This window comes from Myzus persicae, unplaced genomic scaffold (assembly GCF_001856785.1).
Source record: "Myzus persicae strain clone G006 unplaced genomic scaffold, MPER_G0061.0, whole genome shotgun sequence".
Taxonomy (NCBI): Eukaryota; Metazoa; Arthropoda; class Insecta; order Hemiptera; family Aphididae; genus Myzus; species Myzus persicae.
The window spans coordinates 31,898-50,545 of NW_019104350.1; the positions used below are offsets into that span (position 1 = coordinate 31,898).

Here is an 18,648-nt window from a genome sequence, read left to right on the forward strand (position 1 = left end):
TGTGTTCAAATTCTGATGAATTAAAGTACTGCAAGGTTATTAATATAAAACCGGTATAATTTAGTATATTATATAAAAAATAAAATATCGTATTTTAACATCTATATGAACTGAGTAGAAGATTATTATTGATAAGTAAATTTGAAATTAAATGGTTTAATACATATTTTATGGTTATCAATTAAAATTATATAAAATATAAATAATAATAAATATAATAACAAATTCATAGGAAAAGTAGGTAACGCTCTGATGTATAAAAAATTGCATTTAAAAAGTTTGTATTAATTATAATAATATGCCTACTCTTAAGTTACATCACAACAAAATAACAAGAATCATTAATCTTGGTTTTATTATGTAATTCCGACCAAATTTGAACTCAGAACTATAAAAAAAACACCATAAAGAAAATAAAACCACTCTTTTTGCTGTTTATATACTCAATTAGTAAATTACTTACTTTAAATTAATAACCAACCCCTAATAATTATTCATAAGTACTTATAATTATTTATAAGTATTTAAAAAATAATAATAATTACCTAATTATCATAAGTATTTCAATTACAAATGTATAAACTAATCTCTATCCAATTTTTTTTTATCAGCTCTAGTTACAGGTGACTGACATCTTGACAATCATTTTAGGTGATACAAAATTATGACAAAAAAAAAACTAAATATATTAAAAAACGGAACAAGCTTCCTCGTCTATTTACTTCATGTACTCAAAAATAAATTATATTTTTCACAAATAAGCGATAAGAAATGTTATTAGGTTGATATGTATTTACGGGGGTATACTTTGAACAGTGTGATAATTGACTGACGAACTAGATTTAAGAGCATGCTCACAAAAAGCTTAGGCTCTATACTCTGTTCAAAATAATAAGCACAGTCGGCGGTTGACTTGTGAGCAGGGGAGTGGCAATATACTGGTATATTGATTGAGAACTCAGTGGTGGGGGGGGGGGGTGACGAACAAGTGTTTCCCGGCTGTCTGTGTTTCTCATTTGAACAGAGTATAGGTTCATTATGTTATCAAGAACTATCTTAATGGCTACAATTCTACATCGATAGAACATGATATAAAATATAATCAATGATAATATTGATAATAATGAATAATTATTATAGATATACTATAATAACTGAACTATATATCTAGAAAAAAATAGAATCGTAAAAAAATAATATAAAAAGAGTTAGTTCTGGGCCGGTATTGCTCTTCAGCTAGAATGTGATTGAGAGGATACCGCATTCATAGGAAGGATTATGATGGATCGGTACTACTAGCCAGAGGATATTTAACTATAAATAAGTGGTATATAACTGGTCTACCAGCTCAACAGAGCTCGGCAGACTCCTTTTCGACTTTTCTTTCTGCCTTAGACCCTCGACACTGTTTTTCATTCCGTACAGTACGTACACGAATAGTCCAATCGCCAACCAAATACTGAAACGGATCCAGGTGATTAGGTCAAGTTTCGTCATCAAGTAAACGTTCATTAAGATGCTAATACATGGTATGAGTGGAACCAGCGGGACCTATGAAAAAGCAACATAAATTTATACTTTATTTAAAAAGTTGTATTTGTAAAACATAATAAATGTCTATGAACGAATAATAGTTAATTATAGTATAATACTAATCAATATATCAAATACAATAGGTACAAAAATGTATATTTTTTTTCCATATACGAGTATTATGTATTGCACTCTTATTGAATCAATCTGTCATTAATTTTTTGAGATAATAAAAATGATTCAATCTTCAAATTTGAGAGGGCTTTTGGTTTAAAGGTGAGATCGAAAGTAAAAATAAAAAATGTAGTTATTTTTAAAATAATCCGTAAAAACAAAAAAAAAACGAAAAGGTGGTCAATGGTCCCACCCTGCTGAATAGAATGTGTCGAGTGGGTCACTGTAATGGATATGCCAAATTTGAATTCAATGATATAATTATAAAATCATTAAATAAGTACGAAAAACGACACTGAACGAAGACTGTACTGACTGACTGACTTCAGCCTATACCTTTACCAAGTACAATTTTTGATTTTATTGCTAATAAAGTAATTGAATTTACTATTAATAATACAGTAGGCGGAATTAATATTTTCCCAAAACCTTGCATTTGAAAAAGTCACTGTGAATATAAAATATCATACACTTATGTACGCTAAAATTGTAGGTACACTCAAATGATATTTTCAAATCATAACAAAATGACTAAAATTGTAATTCTTTGTTTAAATATTTAATTTTTTCCAAATTTACTTAAAATGTCTATAAATCTATAATATAATATCTATAAGTACATATTTTTTAGATTTTTTGTTTACAGTATAAATTTCTTATGAAAAATCTTCTTTTCATTTTTCAATAATAAGCAATAAAAATTGATCATTTTATAAATGTAGAGTTATAGAATGAATACTTATCGACATTTATAGAAAAATAAATTAAATAAATGAGTCAAAATATTTTTCTTGAATAGATATGGATAATGGTCTTATAAAATTAGAAGCAATAAGGGACAATTTGAAATATTTACAGTAATTTATTTTTGAGTTACTACAAAAAATTAAAATCGATTTTGCCAAAAACTGGTTTTTCTTAAAAATTACTGTTGAAAAATCTTGTAAATACAATTTTCTACCAGATACCACCCCAAAATTGAAAACCTAAGCATTTTTTAGACCATTTCCCGTGTACACGAACACAAAAATAAATTAAAATTAATCATCATTGTTACACGATTTATGAGGGTAATTGTGAAGATTTATAACGGTTCGTACTTTGAACGAAAGTTGTTTTTTTGATTGGGGCTGTCTGGTCAGTAACAGCATCAGAAGCAACAGTCCGGTGGCCACAATGACGTTCGTGTACGTTACGATGCTGTTATTGACGCACGCCTCTTCGAAGGGAGTTGTGGCATTGTTGGTGTTTATAACGCAACCTTGTTGAAAGTCCGTGACGTTACTGTCATTTTCGTCACACCAAGGATAGATGGTTGCAAAGCACTCTTGTTGTACGTTTACGAAGCTAAATAGAATGGACAAGCAAGCTGCAAAAGGTCAAACGACGTGTTTAATTTATATAATAATATTAAAAATTTAAAAGTTATTAATTATTGATCTTCGGTGAGTTATTCTGTTTTGAAACGTACTGTACGACACAATGATGGTCGTGGAAATGCGCTCGGTGTCTTTGTTGGTGTTATCGATGTTGGACAGGTTAAAGTACTTTCCTAACGTCTTGACGAAACCACTAGTCTCCGGTTCGTTGCAGTCCAAATCGTTTTTATACCTCAACATCAGCACGCAAATGCACACGATCGTGTACGCCAACAACGTGCCGATCGACATCATATTCATCAGTTGATCAAGGTTCAAAAGCGCAGTGATAATACCTGAAGATGGTCATATGTTAATCACACGGGGTCAATATAGCACACGCCGTTCATAAATCGTGAAATGGTATTAATATATTTACCGGCGAAAAGTCCCGACAACAGTGTGGAAAACAATGGTGTTCTAAGCTTCGGATGAATGGTCGAGAACATACTGAATATGAGACCGTCTTCAGCCATGGTCATTAGAATCCTAGGCATCGAGAACATGCTCGCTAAGAGACTGCAAAGTTTGAAGTAAGTTTTCATTATTAAGACATCATTGAGATTCTTGAGAAACGTGCTCTTACCTGGCAAGCATAGCAAATATAGCACCGGATGAAACAATCATTTTCAACGTCGTCCAACCAAGTTGATCGTAGACGTACGGGAACGGCGCGTCGATGTCCTATAACGTGATAAGTAAAGGTATTTATAGTTCGATTGTTCAAAGTTAAATATTAAAAATTATTTATAGTGACTAGTGACTACTAACTATGCAAGAAATCAGAATTAGACGATAAGAATAATAATTATGAGCTGTTCTCAAATATGTCTTCAAGCAAAAAAGTTCTAAAATTATTTGTTAATTTACTATCATACCTACTTAATTATTTTCGTATAGTAAAATACACCTGTGTGACAAAAAAAAAGCAACGATGCAAGTAGTTAAATAAGAACATTTTGAAAAACACAAATGTAATAAAATAAGAGGTCACGGAGTCGAAATTTAGAAAACAATATGGACTGTGGAATCAATTTAATGAAAAATATTCGAAGTAGGTATTATAATAATATAATATTATAATGTAGGTATCAATACAATATCTAATAATTTTTAAAATACTGGGAAAACTATTAATTAATATCAATAAATATTAATCTTAGTAAACCTAAGGTATTATGCAAATTTTTTGTCTACAGGTAAATACATAATAATATTATAATTAGTAATACTGATATACGTATAATAAGAGTACCCACTACCAACGTAAAAGAAAAAAACCGGGAAGTGGATGTCGCTCTGCTGTACATTAGGTGTCTAGGAGATAGCTTTAATGGATGGTATTAAATTTGAATTCAATGATATATCATTGTATACGAAAAACGATTCTAAGTGGAGACAGTATGTCAGTGTAGGATAGTTTATGTTGTTATTACTTTTTATTCATATGGCGTCTGGTAAGTTGAATTAACATTATTCTTTAAATTATTAATTAATTAAAAAATTAAATTTGATAAATATTATCAAAATTTGAGCTTTAAATAGTTATAAAAAAAAATCATGCCCATGTATTTTTAATATTTTTCAACTGTTATCGTAACAAGTTATCGAGTCTCATAAAAAATTATTATGGATTTACGCTCAACTTTTTCTTTAATTTTCATTAACAACTTACGAAGAATCTTGTTTTACATTTACAAGTTTTTTGCCAAAGTGAAAAATTTTTTATCGGCATTAGTTTAAAAAAAAAAAATAATAATTGAAAATTTCATATGCCTATAAATAGTTCAACACCAGTCAAGATATTTTGAAAATTTTATGATGTACAGAAAATTCTAACACAAATATTCAGTGAAAATTTGATGTATCTACGGTCGTTTTTGTTAGAGGTAGGTACTCTAAAAACAAAAGTCGATTTTTTCGAAAACTGGTTTTGCATAAAAATTCCTGTTTTTCTTAATTTTTTCTTTGTTTTTCTAGTTGCTTTTCAAAACTATTGGGAATTTTAAATTTTGACCTCCCGAATGCACCAACTAGATTTACATTCCTATCAGAGAAGTTGCTGTTGGTGAAAACCGAAGCACTTTTACTGGAAGAAACCGTGATGACACACAAAAAAAAATATATATAAAAACACACATCAAAATCAATAAATTCATCGCCCCGATCAGAATCTAAAAGTTTTTTTTACATGCTTAGAATATTCTTTTAGTTAAACTGCATAGTATAATATGTTAATGTGTTATTTCTAAGGTTCGGGAGTTGTTGCATTTGCATATTGTTTAATAATGACAGTATACTGTATTCTATAGAATAGTCTTAGTAAGATATAAATTGGTTTAAAGTCATGACGGATTGACGAACAAAATTTTAATTGCACATTCTTGCTTATTTCGCCGTTTTCCGAGTAAAACTCGTATTTGATAAATGTTGGTAATTTAATTGTTATACATATATGTATACGCTGTTTTCGTTTTATTTTAAGTACATTTATTTTGAAGGGTAACATTATTTTTTTTTACTTTCATGTGTCGGTCAATATACCGAATCATAGAACGAGTCAGGACTCAGGGTCAGGACAGGGCAACTACGGAAATACCTAAGTGTTCTTACGTGTACTATCGGTTATCGACTTATCATTTATAGTGTTATTGTTGCCAAAAAAATACTAATTAAAAAAAATTGTGCAAAGTAAAATGAATAAATCAAATTTTTTAATTGCCACTATAAAATTATCTAGCTGAATATTTTCGCCCATATTTTGATTATTTTAAGTACATATGTGCATGCATATATCCTACAATTTATGTGCAAGAAGTCCCGAACCCTAGTTATTACTATAAAAGAAGGGAGAATTTTTCTTATCACATTGGTTAATACCTGATCAAAATACGGCCACATCAGAGTTAAAACCGAACTGATACAGCAATATGCAGTCGTTATGATGATCAACGACAGTATGATTGCCAACGGTATATCACGTTTTGGTTTTTTCGCTTCTTCTCCTGTGCATGGAAATTATTATTTAGTTGATGTTATAAGTGGCTAGGTAGGTATTTCTTTGATTATATTTTGTATTATTTGACACTCACCCGTAGTAGCTATGGAGTCGAAACCGATGAACCCGTAGAAACATTTGGCAGCCCCCGCAGTCACTCCGGCCCACCCGAAAGGCATGAAACCGCCTTCGCCGCCTTTCGCGCTTTTCGGGATGTCTTGTTTCGGTATACTCCAATTGTACAAATTAACTATGACAACGATAACCAAATATTACATTAATGCACAGTATTATTATAATTTATTCATTTATCAAGTATCAACAACGATGACGTGCGGTGTACATCAGACTATATTATGTTACCTTTAAATAATCCGGATACAATGACCATGATAACGGTCAATAAATTAACGACGGTAAACAAGTTGTTGATCATTGTAGATTCGCGGACTCCCCATGACAATATAACTGCAAAGATAATATCAATTAAATACTAATTTATCGTAAATTCATAATTATAATGGATTTTGCATTTCGTGTTTAAACAATTTTCTACTCACCCGATAATAGTAGCACGAGGCTGAACGATAACATGTCTGGGTAGTCGGCCAAAAAACTAACATTCATGGGGAAGAGATAGGTCATCGTGGTTTTTATAGGGTAGTCCAATATCGCGTCGATGTAATTACTCAAAGCTTTAGCGACGCTAGCAGTACCTGTAACGAGTAGAGATAACAAATTAATAGGTAACTACATTTTAACACATTTCACATTACAGGTATATACTAAAATTGTCAAACTAAACCTAAACTATTTATCAATTTAGTTGGACGTGATGAAATTTGTTTTTAAATTTGAAGACTTAAGTAATATTTAGAATACAAATCATATTGTAGTACTTTTGTAAGGTTTTAAAACGTATTTTTAACTGGAGTTAACAGTTGTCTTTAACCAGTGTGTCGTGAAAAATTTTTGGGTCACGGTAAGCTGGTACCTGTACTTTAAGTCAGCGAATAAAGTAAAATAAATTTACATTAACATAAATGTTTAATGTGATAATTAACTATTATTTATTATTATAATCAGCTTTTTTATTTTAAAATAGGTCATAAAAAAATTAAAAAATAATAATAACGAAAATGGGTCTCGAGTTTATTAAGATTAAATACCACTATTCACTAGTGCATGAATATGTTAGTACATTATATTTTTTACCGCTTCGCCGTTGAGATGTAGTGCAGTGCACTCCTGACACCGGAGTCCGGAGTGGAGCTTACTACCGGAAGTAAGCCCCACATTTTGTTGTATGTCATAGTACGACATATAACACATCACTTGGTTAATGATAAAAAATACCAACCTGTACAAGCTTGTTGGGCCTTATATAATATTATATTTTAATATTATTATATAATTTATTACTCACCGATGACGTATTCGAGTATCAGGTTCCATCCGATCACGAACGCGACGAATTCGCCCACGCCGACGTAACTGTAAACGTAGGCAGACCCGGCTCTTGGCACTCTCGCTGCGAATTCTGCGTAGCATAGTCCTGCGGATATAATAATATATATATGTGTATTATTAAAATCTATTAATTCATTAATAATAATTTTGGTATTTTATTTCCGGTTAGGAGCAGGGTGCTCGGTCGTTATGCAATAGGGCAGTAGTCCTTTGCGAAAGGATTATAAGAAAACACTCACAAATTTTGAACAAAAAGTCCTAAAGTAATGCGATTTAAACTGTACACAATTTTCAGAAATGTAGATGAATAGGCTGCATTTTATTCCAGAGTTCCACCCTTATAGGGAGGCTCAAACACCTCAAACATGAATTATGCCCTTGAAGTACGAGAATTGAATTTTTTTAATTTTAATTTAAGGAAAATTAAGAAGTATTTTTCTTAATTACGATGTCTTGCGGAGTTCTTTGGTAATTTATAAGAAAATCAATTAAAAAACATGTAAATTATATTAAAATTATGATAATTATCTGATTTATAAAGAAATATTATTAAAATATAATAATTCAACTCAAATACAGGGGAGGGAGCTTGATTTATACATCAAAGTCGATTTTCACGTTGTTTCCCTTCTCCTTCAAAACCACTGATTGAATTTTAATCAGATTTCTATTGTTGAGTAGCTCGGTTCTTTGGCAAGGTTTTAAGAATAATGTTATGGATCCGATTTCTACCTCTAGAAAAATTTAGAGATGTAGATAAATGGAATATAGTGACGGCTCAATAAAATTTTAAATTTGTTTCTAAGAAACCACACTTGACCGTAAACAAAATTACTGTTGTTTCTATCTGTTGTGTTGTATTTCTATGTGTCCTTTTTATCCAGGTGGAGTATAAGTTTAATATACGTAGTGAATTTGAGTATTTACTGTAAAACGGCGGATAGGTAATTCTAAGTAAATTTTATTAGAGTCCTTTTCTGTTTTTAAATTAGTATTTTTGTTTTTGAAAATCTGACCAATGAAAATAATTAAAATACGAACCAGAAACTGATGTTCTATAATTCAATTAGTTTTTTTGTTAAACATTTATTTTTATCTTGTCTCACCTGCGACTGCCGACGCAACGGCAGCCAAAACAAATGACAGCACAACGGACGGGCCGGCTTCTATTCTGGCAACGTCTCCTGGAAGCACATAAATGCCCACTCCCAAAGTGGATCCAACGCCAAGTGCTGTCAGGTCCACCAGATTGAGAACCCTGGCCAATTTATTTTTATCCGGTTCGTCTACGTCATCCTCTTTTTTCCGTCTGAAAATAACCTGCCACAGAGTTTCTCGCTGGAAAAAAAAATCATCAGTATCGATATTATTATAATATTTTGTCGTTCCATATAACGTAATTTTGATTGCATGCGAAATCAATAAGTGTACATATCATGAATCAAGAAACCAAAATCGAAATTTAACAAGATAGGGTAAACCTTAGATACTGCTTAGTACTACAATATTATATAATCTCCAGCTATATGTTTAAATTAATGTTAGCAGTAGACATTATTAATCAATAACAAAGGTAAATATAACTGAAAAAAACATTTTCATAGTTCAGTTTAACCCTTTGCGACCAACGGGACTTTTGAGTCCTCTGTGTATTTTATCCATTTAAACATAGGTAAAATAAATTAAGTACTATCTGACCATAGTGACTTATTAGTCACATCATTTTTAATCAATAATATTCCCGAACATTTTCTGTAAATCAATAGATGGCGTTAAATATATTACGTAATAAAATAAAATATATAGTTTAGCCTTTAAAATAAATATTGATATTTATATAAATAGCCACAGCGCGAACCAGTATAGATAAGCATTGGGTTTTATTATTATTATTTTCGTTATAATCCCGAGAAACAGAACATACCATTATTGTGTATAAATATGTGTTTATTGACAATAATCACAACGGACTTTGAAGTCCCTATGGTCTATTGCGACATTTTTATCGTTTTGACGAATATTCTCAGTCAAGCACTCGCGCGCCAAGTATATTGTTTATACGTATTCTATTCTTTTCGCTCTTGAGTGTTGCTTATTCATTTGTTAATTATTATTTGCTCGTTCAGTTTTTAATTTATTTAATTGGTGAAATGAATAAATTTATAAAATTAAACGATCGTGAGATCGAAGATATATTAATTGAAATTCCTGGCGATGATGGTGGTCTAACTGATCTCGAAGACATAAGTGACGATGATTTGATCGAAGAAAACAATTATTTAGACTTTTTAGATTCAAGCACGAATATACAAACCTCAGTAATAAATATAATGGGTATGTAATCAATATAACAATGTATATATTATAATTATAATTTTTTTTTCTGCATTATATTTATATAATAATACTATGTTTTGCATAGATCTTCCAATAGAATTTGCCGAAGAGGCTGAAAATATTGCAGGGCCATCTAATGCAGTGCCAATGCATAATCCTATGTTTGAAGATGTGCTTGATGATCATGTTGATGACAGTTCTGAAGAGACAGATACTCTTAAATGTAGTAAGAAAAACAAAATTAAAAAAGAAAAAGAAAAATCGTCTTGATAGAGGCATGGGCTAGAAAAAAAATTAGATCACCATGTCGATATTCCAGACTTTAATGATTTTGAAGGTATTTTTTATATTACTTATTTATTCATAATTTAATTTAATTGTCTATGGTACATTATGGGCACTTAATATGTTTAATATAAAAGTAAAATTGTTATTGAAATTGTTATGTAGGACCAATTCATGGAATTTTCATCAACCGTGCAAGTCCAACTGATGTATTTCTTCAAGTGTGTGGCCCTATTTTGGAAAATATCTGTGCACAGTCTAATTTGTATGCCACTCAACGAGGGAAAACTTTGAATTTAAGAATTGAAGAATTGAAAGCTTTTATTGGTATTCACTTTGTAATGGGATATAATAGATTACCATCCTGGAAAAATTATTGGTCAACAAGTAATGATTTAGGTGTAAAAATAATTTTTGATCCTATGAGTCGAAAGCGGTTTGATGATATTTTATGTTTTTTGCATATTAATAACAATAATGCTAAGACTACTGATAATAAGGATAAACTTTTTAAACTAAAACCACTCCTTGATTCTATCAATATTAGATTCATGGAATTATATTAAGTAACTAGAGAAGTGAGTGTGGATGAGTCAATGGTTTTATTCAAAGCTCAATAAAGCAATACAATCCAATGAAGCCCATAAAAAGAGGTTATAAGATATGGTGTTTGGCTGATCAACATGGATATATTAGTAAGTTCTCTGTTTATCAAGGGAAAGAGGAAGTAATTGATGACTTTGTTGATTTTGGTTTGAGTGAGAGAGTAGTTCTAAATCTAACAAAGCCTTATTGGAATAAAGTAATGAAAGTGTTTTTTGATAACTATTTTACATCTATAAATTTATTAGAAAAATTAAAGCTAGAAAACACCTTTGCATGTGGTACCATACGATCAAATAGAAAGAGTATTCCACTTCTAGCTCTAGATAAAACTTTAGAAAGGGGCATGTATGATTTTAAGACCTCTCGTTTAGGTATTACTGTTTATAAGTGGAAGGATAATAGAATTGTACACTTGGCATCTAATTTCCATGGTGTTGAAGAAAGTAGTGTATTACGAACTGAACGTGACGGAACAAAAAAAACTATAAAATGTCCTACTGTAGTTAAAGATTATAATAAATACATGGGGGGAGTTGACAAAGCATATCAATTACAAGCTCTATATAATATTAATAGAAAATCAAAAAAATGGTGGCATAGATTGTTTTGGGGTGTTATTGATATCATATTTGTCAATTAATTTGTAATTAATAACAAGCTTAATGAATCAAAATTAAGTGTTCTACAATTTAGAAGAGCAGTTTCCCAAGGACTAATAACACAAGGTAAATCTGCCCTAAAAAGAACAACCGATATATCTCCAGGTACTTCAAAAGGTAGACCATGTCTACAACCAAGAAGGGGCAAACAGTTGTTTTCAACAACTTCAGATGTGAGGTTAGGGAACTTAGGGACCCACTGGTTACAATTTAGTAAAACGAGAGGTAGATGTGAATTGTGCAGTAAAAATAATATAGAATCTAAACCATACACTAAATGTTCTACTTGTAATGTTTATTTATGTTTAAATGAAAAGAAACCATGTTTTAATGAATATCATTCAAAATAATGTGTTCATTTTTAGTATTATAATTATAATTATTTTTTTTTGTATATGACTATTATGTATATTATGTTATATTTATGCTTATAACAATGTTTTTATTACTATAATGTTTATTATGTTATACCTATGTTATATTTATACTTATAACTGTTCTTAATGAAAGTCTTATTATATGATAAATTATGAAGTGAACATTTATAATATTGAACATAGTAACTACTCAATGTTCTTAATTAGTCTGCAATATAAAAAAATTGACCATTTATTTTTTGTTACTATAACTATTTTCTTTAAGTTTATATTGTTGTTAATTTGAAACATGAATTATATACATTTTAACATGGTCATTATATTTTTAATTAATTAATTATTACTTATTTATCATAGGGAATAAGAAAATAGTAGTGTCGTAACGGACCATAAGGACTTTTAAGTATAGTCCTTAGATGACCAATGGGACTAATTTGTCCCACTCCTTAAAAATATATTAAAAAACCTCCAATTTAAGATTTCTTAATTTCTAAATTCATCAAAAAAATAATAATTTATAAAGGTGCAAAAAAAATCAAATTTCTATCACTATTTATTGTTGGTCTATAAAGGGTTAATATCAAGAAAAACTATTTTACGCGACTCGTCACAGTAAATTTAAATTTTTTTTAGTAGATATACAATTATTATTTTTAGGTAAAATACATCGAATATAATTCACAATATGTACATTGCATAAGTGTATTAAACAATACAATAAATAAAAAAAACATTTTATTTGATATTATGATCATGTCATAATGATAACATACTTAATACACAGATGATATGAATTATTTATATCAGTGCATTTGCATCGGTTCAGTACTAGACCATTCATATTTTTTTAAACAAATTAATTAAAGTTTATGAAAAATTCTGGAATGGTTTCAGATAAATTAGTCTTTAAATATTTGAAACACATACTGTTAAATTGCAGAGTATTTACCTACTATTTTTCTAAATACACAATTTCTCGAGACATTGTAGGTACTGTCAATGTGCTCACAGAATTAATGCAATAAAAAATTTAAATCATTTTATTTTATTCTCTATTTTGGAAAATGTTTGATCCTTTCCTTCCCCCTTTCAAAATTGTATTTAATATGTAACAAACTAACAACTAAAAATTAAAATTGATTTTGTGTAACAATTCCCATTTTTTTCTTTTTGTTTTTTCCCACACTTTTTAATATTGGGAAGTTTGACCTTCTGGAATCAACTCCTTGGTTCAATTGACTATCAGAAAAAATGGTGTTGTAAAAAAGACAGAAATCGCTCAGAATTTAAAATGTTGAATGTTATTAGTTTTTACCTCTAATGTTTCGCAAAGCTGCATTTCAGAATCTCCAAACAATTCCATGAGCTGGCTTTTTGTTGCTTGATTGTTTAAAACAAAATATATCTGTAAATATTATAATTATTAGATTATTGTATAATATTTATAATTAATAAAATTAATTTTACTGATTTATCAAAAATTTGAAAAGAAAATAAACTTTATCTTTCGAAGATTGATGATCAGGCTTTGAAAATAATATTAAAATGTTTAATCAATTATCTCATTTAATAGGACTCCATACACGCATTAAAAGTAAGTAACAATGTACATTTATATTCAAAAAATCAAAATTAGCTTTATTAATTTTCTGTCACTCCGATATCTAACACAACATTTTTGAATATATTATTCATTTTATTTTAACGTATGATTCGGTGTTTCATACGTTTGTTAGATGGAAACGTGTGCGGGTGTAGCGTCCTTTAAACAAAACAAATTGACTCATAATGTCATACATTCATATTTGTGCATTCAAACTTACAAAAGATATATCTACTCAGAAGAATAAACGTAGTTCAGTATCGGAAAGTCACATGCAAGAACGCAATATTATAAGACACAGCGAAGCACAAGCAACAAGTGACCACTGCCCACAATACGAACACGAGCAACTGGTGGCACTACAAATCGAAGCACACGGTACAGATTGTATTAAAGATATCTAAGAGTCCAGTCCAGAGAACCCGTCAAATGAATGTGAAACAGCAAAAACGTAGACACTTGTAAATAATACATTAAGAATAAATAATTACTAATTAGTATGGTTAATGAAATAATACAGATAAAAATGGCGGTGCAACGGCGTGTGGTACAACACTAGTGCGGCGTATTTCTCGTTTGACGATAAGCCGTCTGCCTGATACAAACTACAAGCAAACGCGTCATTCAGCTATTGGTTGAGAAGAATTGGACGTGTCACTTTCAAACACCAGTTTCACCATTTACAACCTTTTCTAAAGTACACTTTTGCTATAGTTTCCATAGCCCTTATCACGGTTTTAGAAGATATAGGTAGGACCACTTCCCCCAACTAACCAACTAACAATGTTCCAATTATTTGAGTGAAAACGTAAATAAAAACCAAATATTATAGGGATTTGAACTTAAATTGTGATAAAGCATTTTATCAATGTAATATTATTCATTAATACACTATTTATTGATACAATATTATACATAATCATGTGTTTTTATAAGAAGCATAATTTTGTATAGCATGATACCATTTTTTATAATCAATTGAAAGAGACTATAGAAGGAATCTAAAAAGAGAAAACATATTATGTAAAACTTTCTATGTCTATTAGGAATTTTTATACTGTAATTCCACTTCCACTGGCTAAAAGATAAGTTTGTGGATTAGTATTATGTATCTACTTTCAGAATTCTCAATCGAATTCGATAAGACATTATTTAATATTTTTATATGACGTATTATTTATCTGGTCGCATTCACCACCTTTCACAGCAGACATGTTCGTATCGGCAGACGAACGCTTGAAGGTCCTTCTCTTATTAGTTTGTGGTATTTTAGTTCAACATTTAGCAAAAAGAATAAAAATTATTTCGAGTAAACCTGTAAACATTAGACTGTAGAGTTTTATTATTTATATGCAGTTAACCTAACTTGACGCAAGGGAATAGCTAGGATACCATAATAACTATTACCTATGGTTGTCAAACATTTGTGAATAGCATAATGTAATCCACTGTGTAATAAAATATTATGTATCATAATTTATTATTTGTGAGACAAACAACGGTTTGGAGGAATCTGTACGTAGTATAACAACTTATTGTTGTTATTATTATTACTTTGTGGTTGTTGTTCGTACTGAGCGATGAAATTAATAAACATTAAACAATAATATAATTTACGCATCCTACATTCATGATTATTATTGCGGCCGTAACACGTTTGGGTACAGTAGACCCTAAACGCAACACGTTTGGGCACAAATGAATACACCGTTTGGGTACACCATATCTCTAGAAATATAACACGTTTGGGTACATAGGAAATAGGTATTAATATAACATTTAGAAACACCTAGAAAAATAACACTTTAATTATTAATCATTAATTTTAAATTTTTAGAGTCTATTAGCGTTATCCAGGAGACACCACGAGGAGGTTGGCTCTATTTAGAGCTTAGAAATAAAAATAATTTAGCACGCGCAATCGTACGCCTAAAAAGGTACCGCTGATAAGGACCGCGCGCAATCGTATTGCAGCCGTATTTGTGTACCCAAACGTGTTCTACATTTACAGGTAAAAATAATGTAATGTACCCAAACGTGCTTCGCCCATTATTGCGCCATCGAGAATTTAGTATAAAACACTGATATACTCAAGTTGATATAGTTGGTCTTACGTCGACACTGCACCACGATATGTAATGTACCTTAAATCATGCACTGCACTACTGCATAGTAAAATAATTTGGGCTACCGTGTAAATTAAAGGGCACCGCCACGTCCTACATGTAATATGTACAAAATGCATTAGAGCAGAATCATTTTTTTTTTGTTTTAGAATAATCTTCAAGAAAAATCACAACATACAAAATCGATAAATACTAATATTTTTATGGCATTGACACATAGATTTGTCTTAATATTATCTCAAAACAATTTAAACATAATATCAATTTTCAATTTTTATTTTTTTATTTTGTAAGTCGATTACTAAGTCAAATAATAATAATAAAATGTAAAACCGATATGTCATACACTCAAAAATATGATCATTTATAATTTTTGTCATAGGTAATTTTACTCTAAGGTTATACAAAAATCAGAGAAAAACAATTTTAGGTGAAAGCGTTTTATCTATGTTGCGCGTGAGTCTGAGAGAAAAAACAAATATTGTGCTTGCAATGCTTGCATCCTCTTAATCTACAGTACCTATCGACATATTAATATCACTAGGTATATAACTCGCATGACTCAATTATAATAAAAAAAAAAAACAATATAAATAACGAATATCGATACCTATTATTACCTATGGTGAAATGTGAGTGTGTGTGCGACGTGTGTGTGCCGGAGTGCTACAGGTACACAAGTGTCTGGTACGACACTACGAAGGGGATTACTATTACCGATACCTTAAAATAAAAATATTATTATTCGGAGGCTGAGACAGTTTATATAGGTTATTACGTTTATTTATTAGCTTTATATTGCTCAACGCGGGTGTAATGTGGACGACTTATACATGAGGTACAGAATTCGTAGACAAAAAATGTACTTTGGAGATTAAAGAATATTCAGCCAAGCTATGTTTTATATTTTAGAATAATATATTGTATTATATTTGTTCATAAAAAAATGGGTTTATTTATCGAGTTTTATATGATGGTAATTTGTAATTTGTAATTTTCGATTAATATACCTACCTATTTAAAATGTTAAAATTTGTGCATAATAAGTGATCACTTAACAAACTAATTACAAATGTATGTATTTTTTGAATTTTGATAGTAAATAAGAGCCTAATTTTTAAATTTTTAAAAATTGTTCTTTTTTAAATATTAGTTATTACCCTAAAAAGTACGCTGGGCAAAAACACAATCATTTGTTGGAGGTAACAACTTATGACCTTGCCTCCAAATACCAACCGTTATCTCTTATCTATAACTAATTTATTTCACTAATTCACTGGTCTCATTTGCAAAACATGTCCACTGTAGATGTCTAGATGTGTAGAACACTCTCCCCAATTAATTTTACCTATAATATAAGTAAATAATAAATTTTAAACAGCATTCTATACCGGGTGATCCAGACACTCATAATTATTTATTTCAATAAATATTGAAGTGTTTGGAAATACTGTTTTTACATAATTTTAAAACGTTTAGTTTTTTTTGATGGTTATGAATTTTTAATTCCTTTTTCGAAAACCGATTTTGTCGAAGCACTTGTACTACTATGCATAAAAAACGAATTTTGAGCAAATAATTATTGAGTTATAATTATTTAAAGTTTGGAAGTGAGGACTGGAGTAGCACACAGTTCCCCTTAAATTTTGGTCCACTATTCCACTCATCTATACTTATTAAAGACCAGTCTCGTAAAAAATACTTTTGTTTTATTAAAATACTTATACTAGTATATGAATAAAATTGTACTCAAAATACTTTTAAAATATTATTATAAAAATGTATTTGATGAATACTCCCAAAGTATTTGAATATAAATAAAAGTATTTTTTTTAAAATTTTAATAATTTTAAACCATATAATAAATATGTATACTATACATCAGTACAGCCTCAGGTACCTATATTATGATAATACTTACAACCATAGATTTTATTATTTTAACGATTTGAAAAACACTATAACATGTTAGACTATTTAGTGGTAAATATAGGTTTACATATATTTCTCAACAATATCAACAAAATCAAATGACAAAAATAAATAAATAAAAATTTGTATTAACTATTAATATGGATCTATTTTAAAATGATTAGATTTTCATTTTCCTTAACGTATTCAGTACAATTGTACATATTATATTCTGTGAAACTATGCGTCCGTACGACTGCACAATTAAAGAACTATATTATATTATTATTACTTTTTTTAAATAACAATAATACAACAAAATATAGTTCTTAGAGATATCAACAATAAGAATAGAGAATTATTATGATTATAATATTATTTCATCAAAAACAATATTATTTCTATTCATATCAATTGTTTTGAAAAATAAATAATAAAATAGACTTAATGATATTTAAATAAAAGTATTAAAATGCTGCTAAAATAATTTTTAAAAGTATCCAGATTACTCAAAAAAAGCTTTAAAAAAATTCTATTTAGAATATCAAAAAATACTTCAAAAAGTATTTTAATAGAAGTATTTGAATACTTTACATGACTGTTAAAATACCTATATAATTAACTATTAAACTACTTATTCTAAATTTAATTATTATAGATTGAAGTACTTTAAAACATTTTTAATCTTTAGAATATCAAATTAAAAATTTGTGTGACGCAAATAGTAAAAATAGGCTCTACCAAACATAGCTCATCATAAATGTACATTCAATATTTTTTCATTGAATATGTTACTGGCATATAACATTAATTTTATTCTTATTCTTAACCAAAATAGTCATTTAACACTTAATACAAATAATTTAGACATTCTACACATAAATTCTTTGTTTTGTTTTAAACATTTTTGTCTTGGATTGTCTTTATCAAAAGTCAATATTTTGTGATCAAGTTCTTAGTTGAATCTGGTTTGGTAATTTCAAACTCATATAAATAGAATATTTTGGAAATTAAATAGTAAAACTAAAATAACAAATTAACTTGTAATAATCAGAGCCAGGCGAGTAGGGCCCAAGTCCAAAGCCTTCTTACTAATGTGTTATTGATTCTATAATACACAGATATTCACCGCAGTACAAAAATATAGATAA

At 29.3% G+C, this 18,648-nt stretch overlaps 2 protein-coding genes across 2 annotated transcripts; one reads left to right on the forward strand and one right to left on the reverse strand.

The window, feature by feature from the left end:
• Positions 1–1,187: 1,187 nt before the first annotated feature.
• LOC111041411 (cationic amino acid transporter 2-like) lies at positions 1,188–9,693 on the reverse strand. Its single transcript, XM_022325679.1, has 12 exons — positions 9,655–9,693; positions 8,700–8,931; positions 7,550–7,678; positions 6,684–6,839; positions 6,487–6,591; positions 6,218–6,373; positions 6,006–6,130; positions 3,712–3,809; positions 3,505–3,644; positions 3,179–3,421; positions 2,808–3,076; positions 1,188–1,551 (listed from the first exon to the last, which is right to left on the reverse strand). The coding sequence occupies exons 1-12, from the start codon at positions 9,691–9,693 to the stop codon at positions 1,315–1,317; spliced, it is 1,929 nt and encodes a 642-aa protein (XP_022181371.1). The 3' UTR covers positions 1,188–1,314.
• Positions 9,694–10,849: 1,156 nt separating this feature from the next.
• On the forward strand, positions 10,850–11,461 carry LOC111041412 (piggyBac transposable element-derived protein 3-like). The gene has a single exon (XM_022325680.1). The coding sequence runs from the start codon at positions 10,850–10,852 to the stop codon at positions 11,459–11,461; it is 612 nt and encodes a 203-aa protein (XP_022181372.1).
• The last annotated feature ends 7,187 nt before the right edge of the window (positions 11,462–18,648 follow it).

What these genes read in the sequence shown, in the direction of transcription:
- LOC111041411 (XM_022325679.1), bottom strand. Translation starts at nt 9,693, where the DNA reads ATGAATAAGCAACACTCAAGAGCGAAAAGAATAGAATAC. An exon ending in CCTCGTGCTACTATTATCGG is followed by an intron (nt 6,592 to 6,683) that starts GTGAGTAGAAAA and finishes TTATCTTTGCAG; the next exon opens with TTATATTGTCATGGGGAGTC. An exon ending in CGACTCCATAGCTACTACGG is followed by an intron (nt 6,131 to 6,217) that starts GTGAGTGTCAAA and finishes TTCCATGCACAG; the next exon opens with GAGAAGAAGCGAAAAAACCA.
- LOC111041412 (XM_022325680.1), top strand. Translation starts at nt 10,850, where the DNA reads ATGAAGCCCATAAAAAGAGGTTATAAGATATGGTGTTTGGCTGATCAA.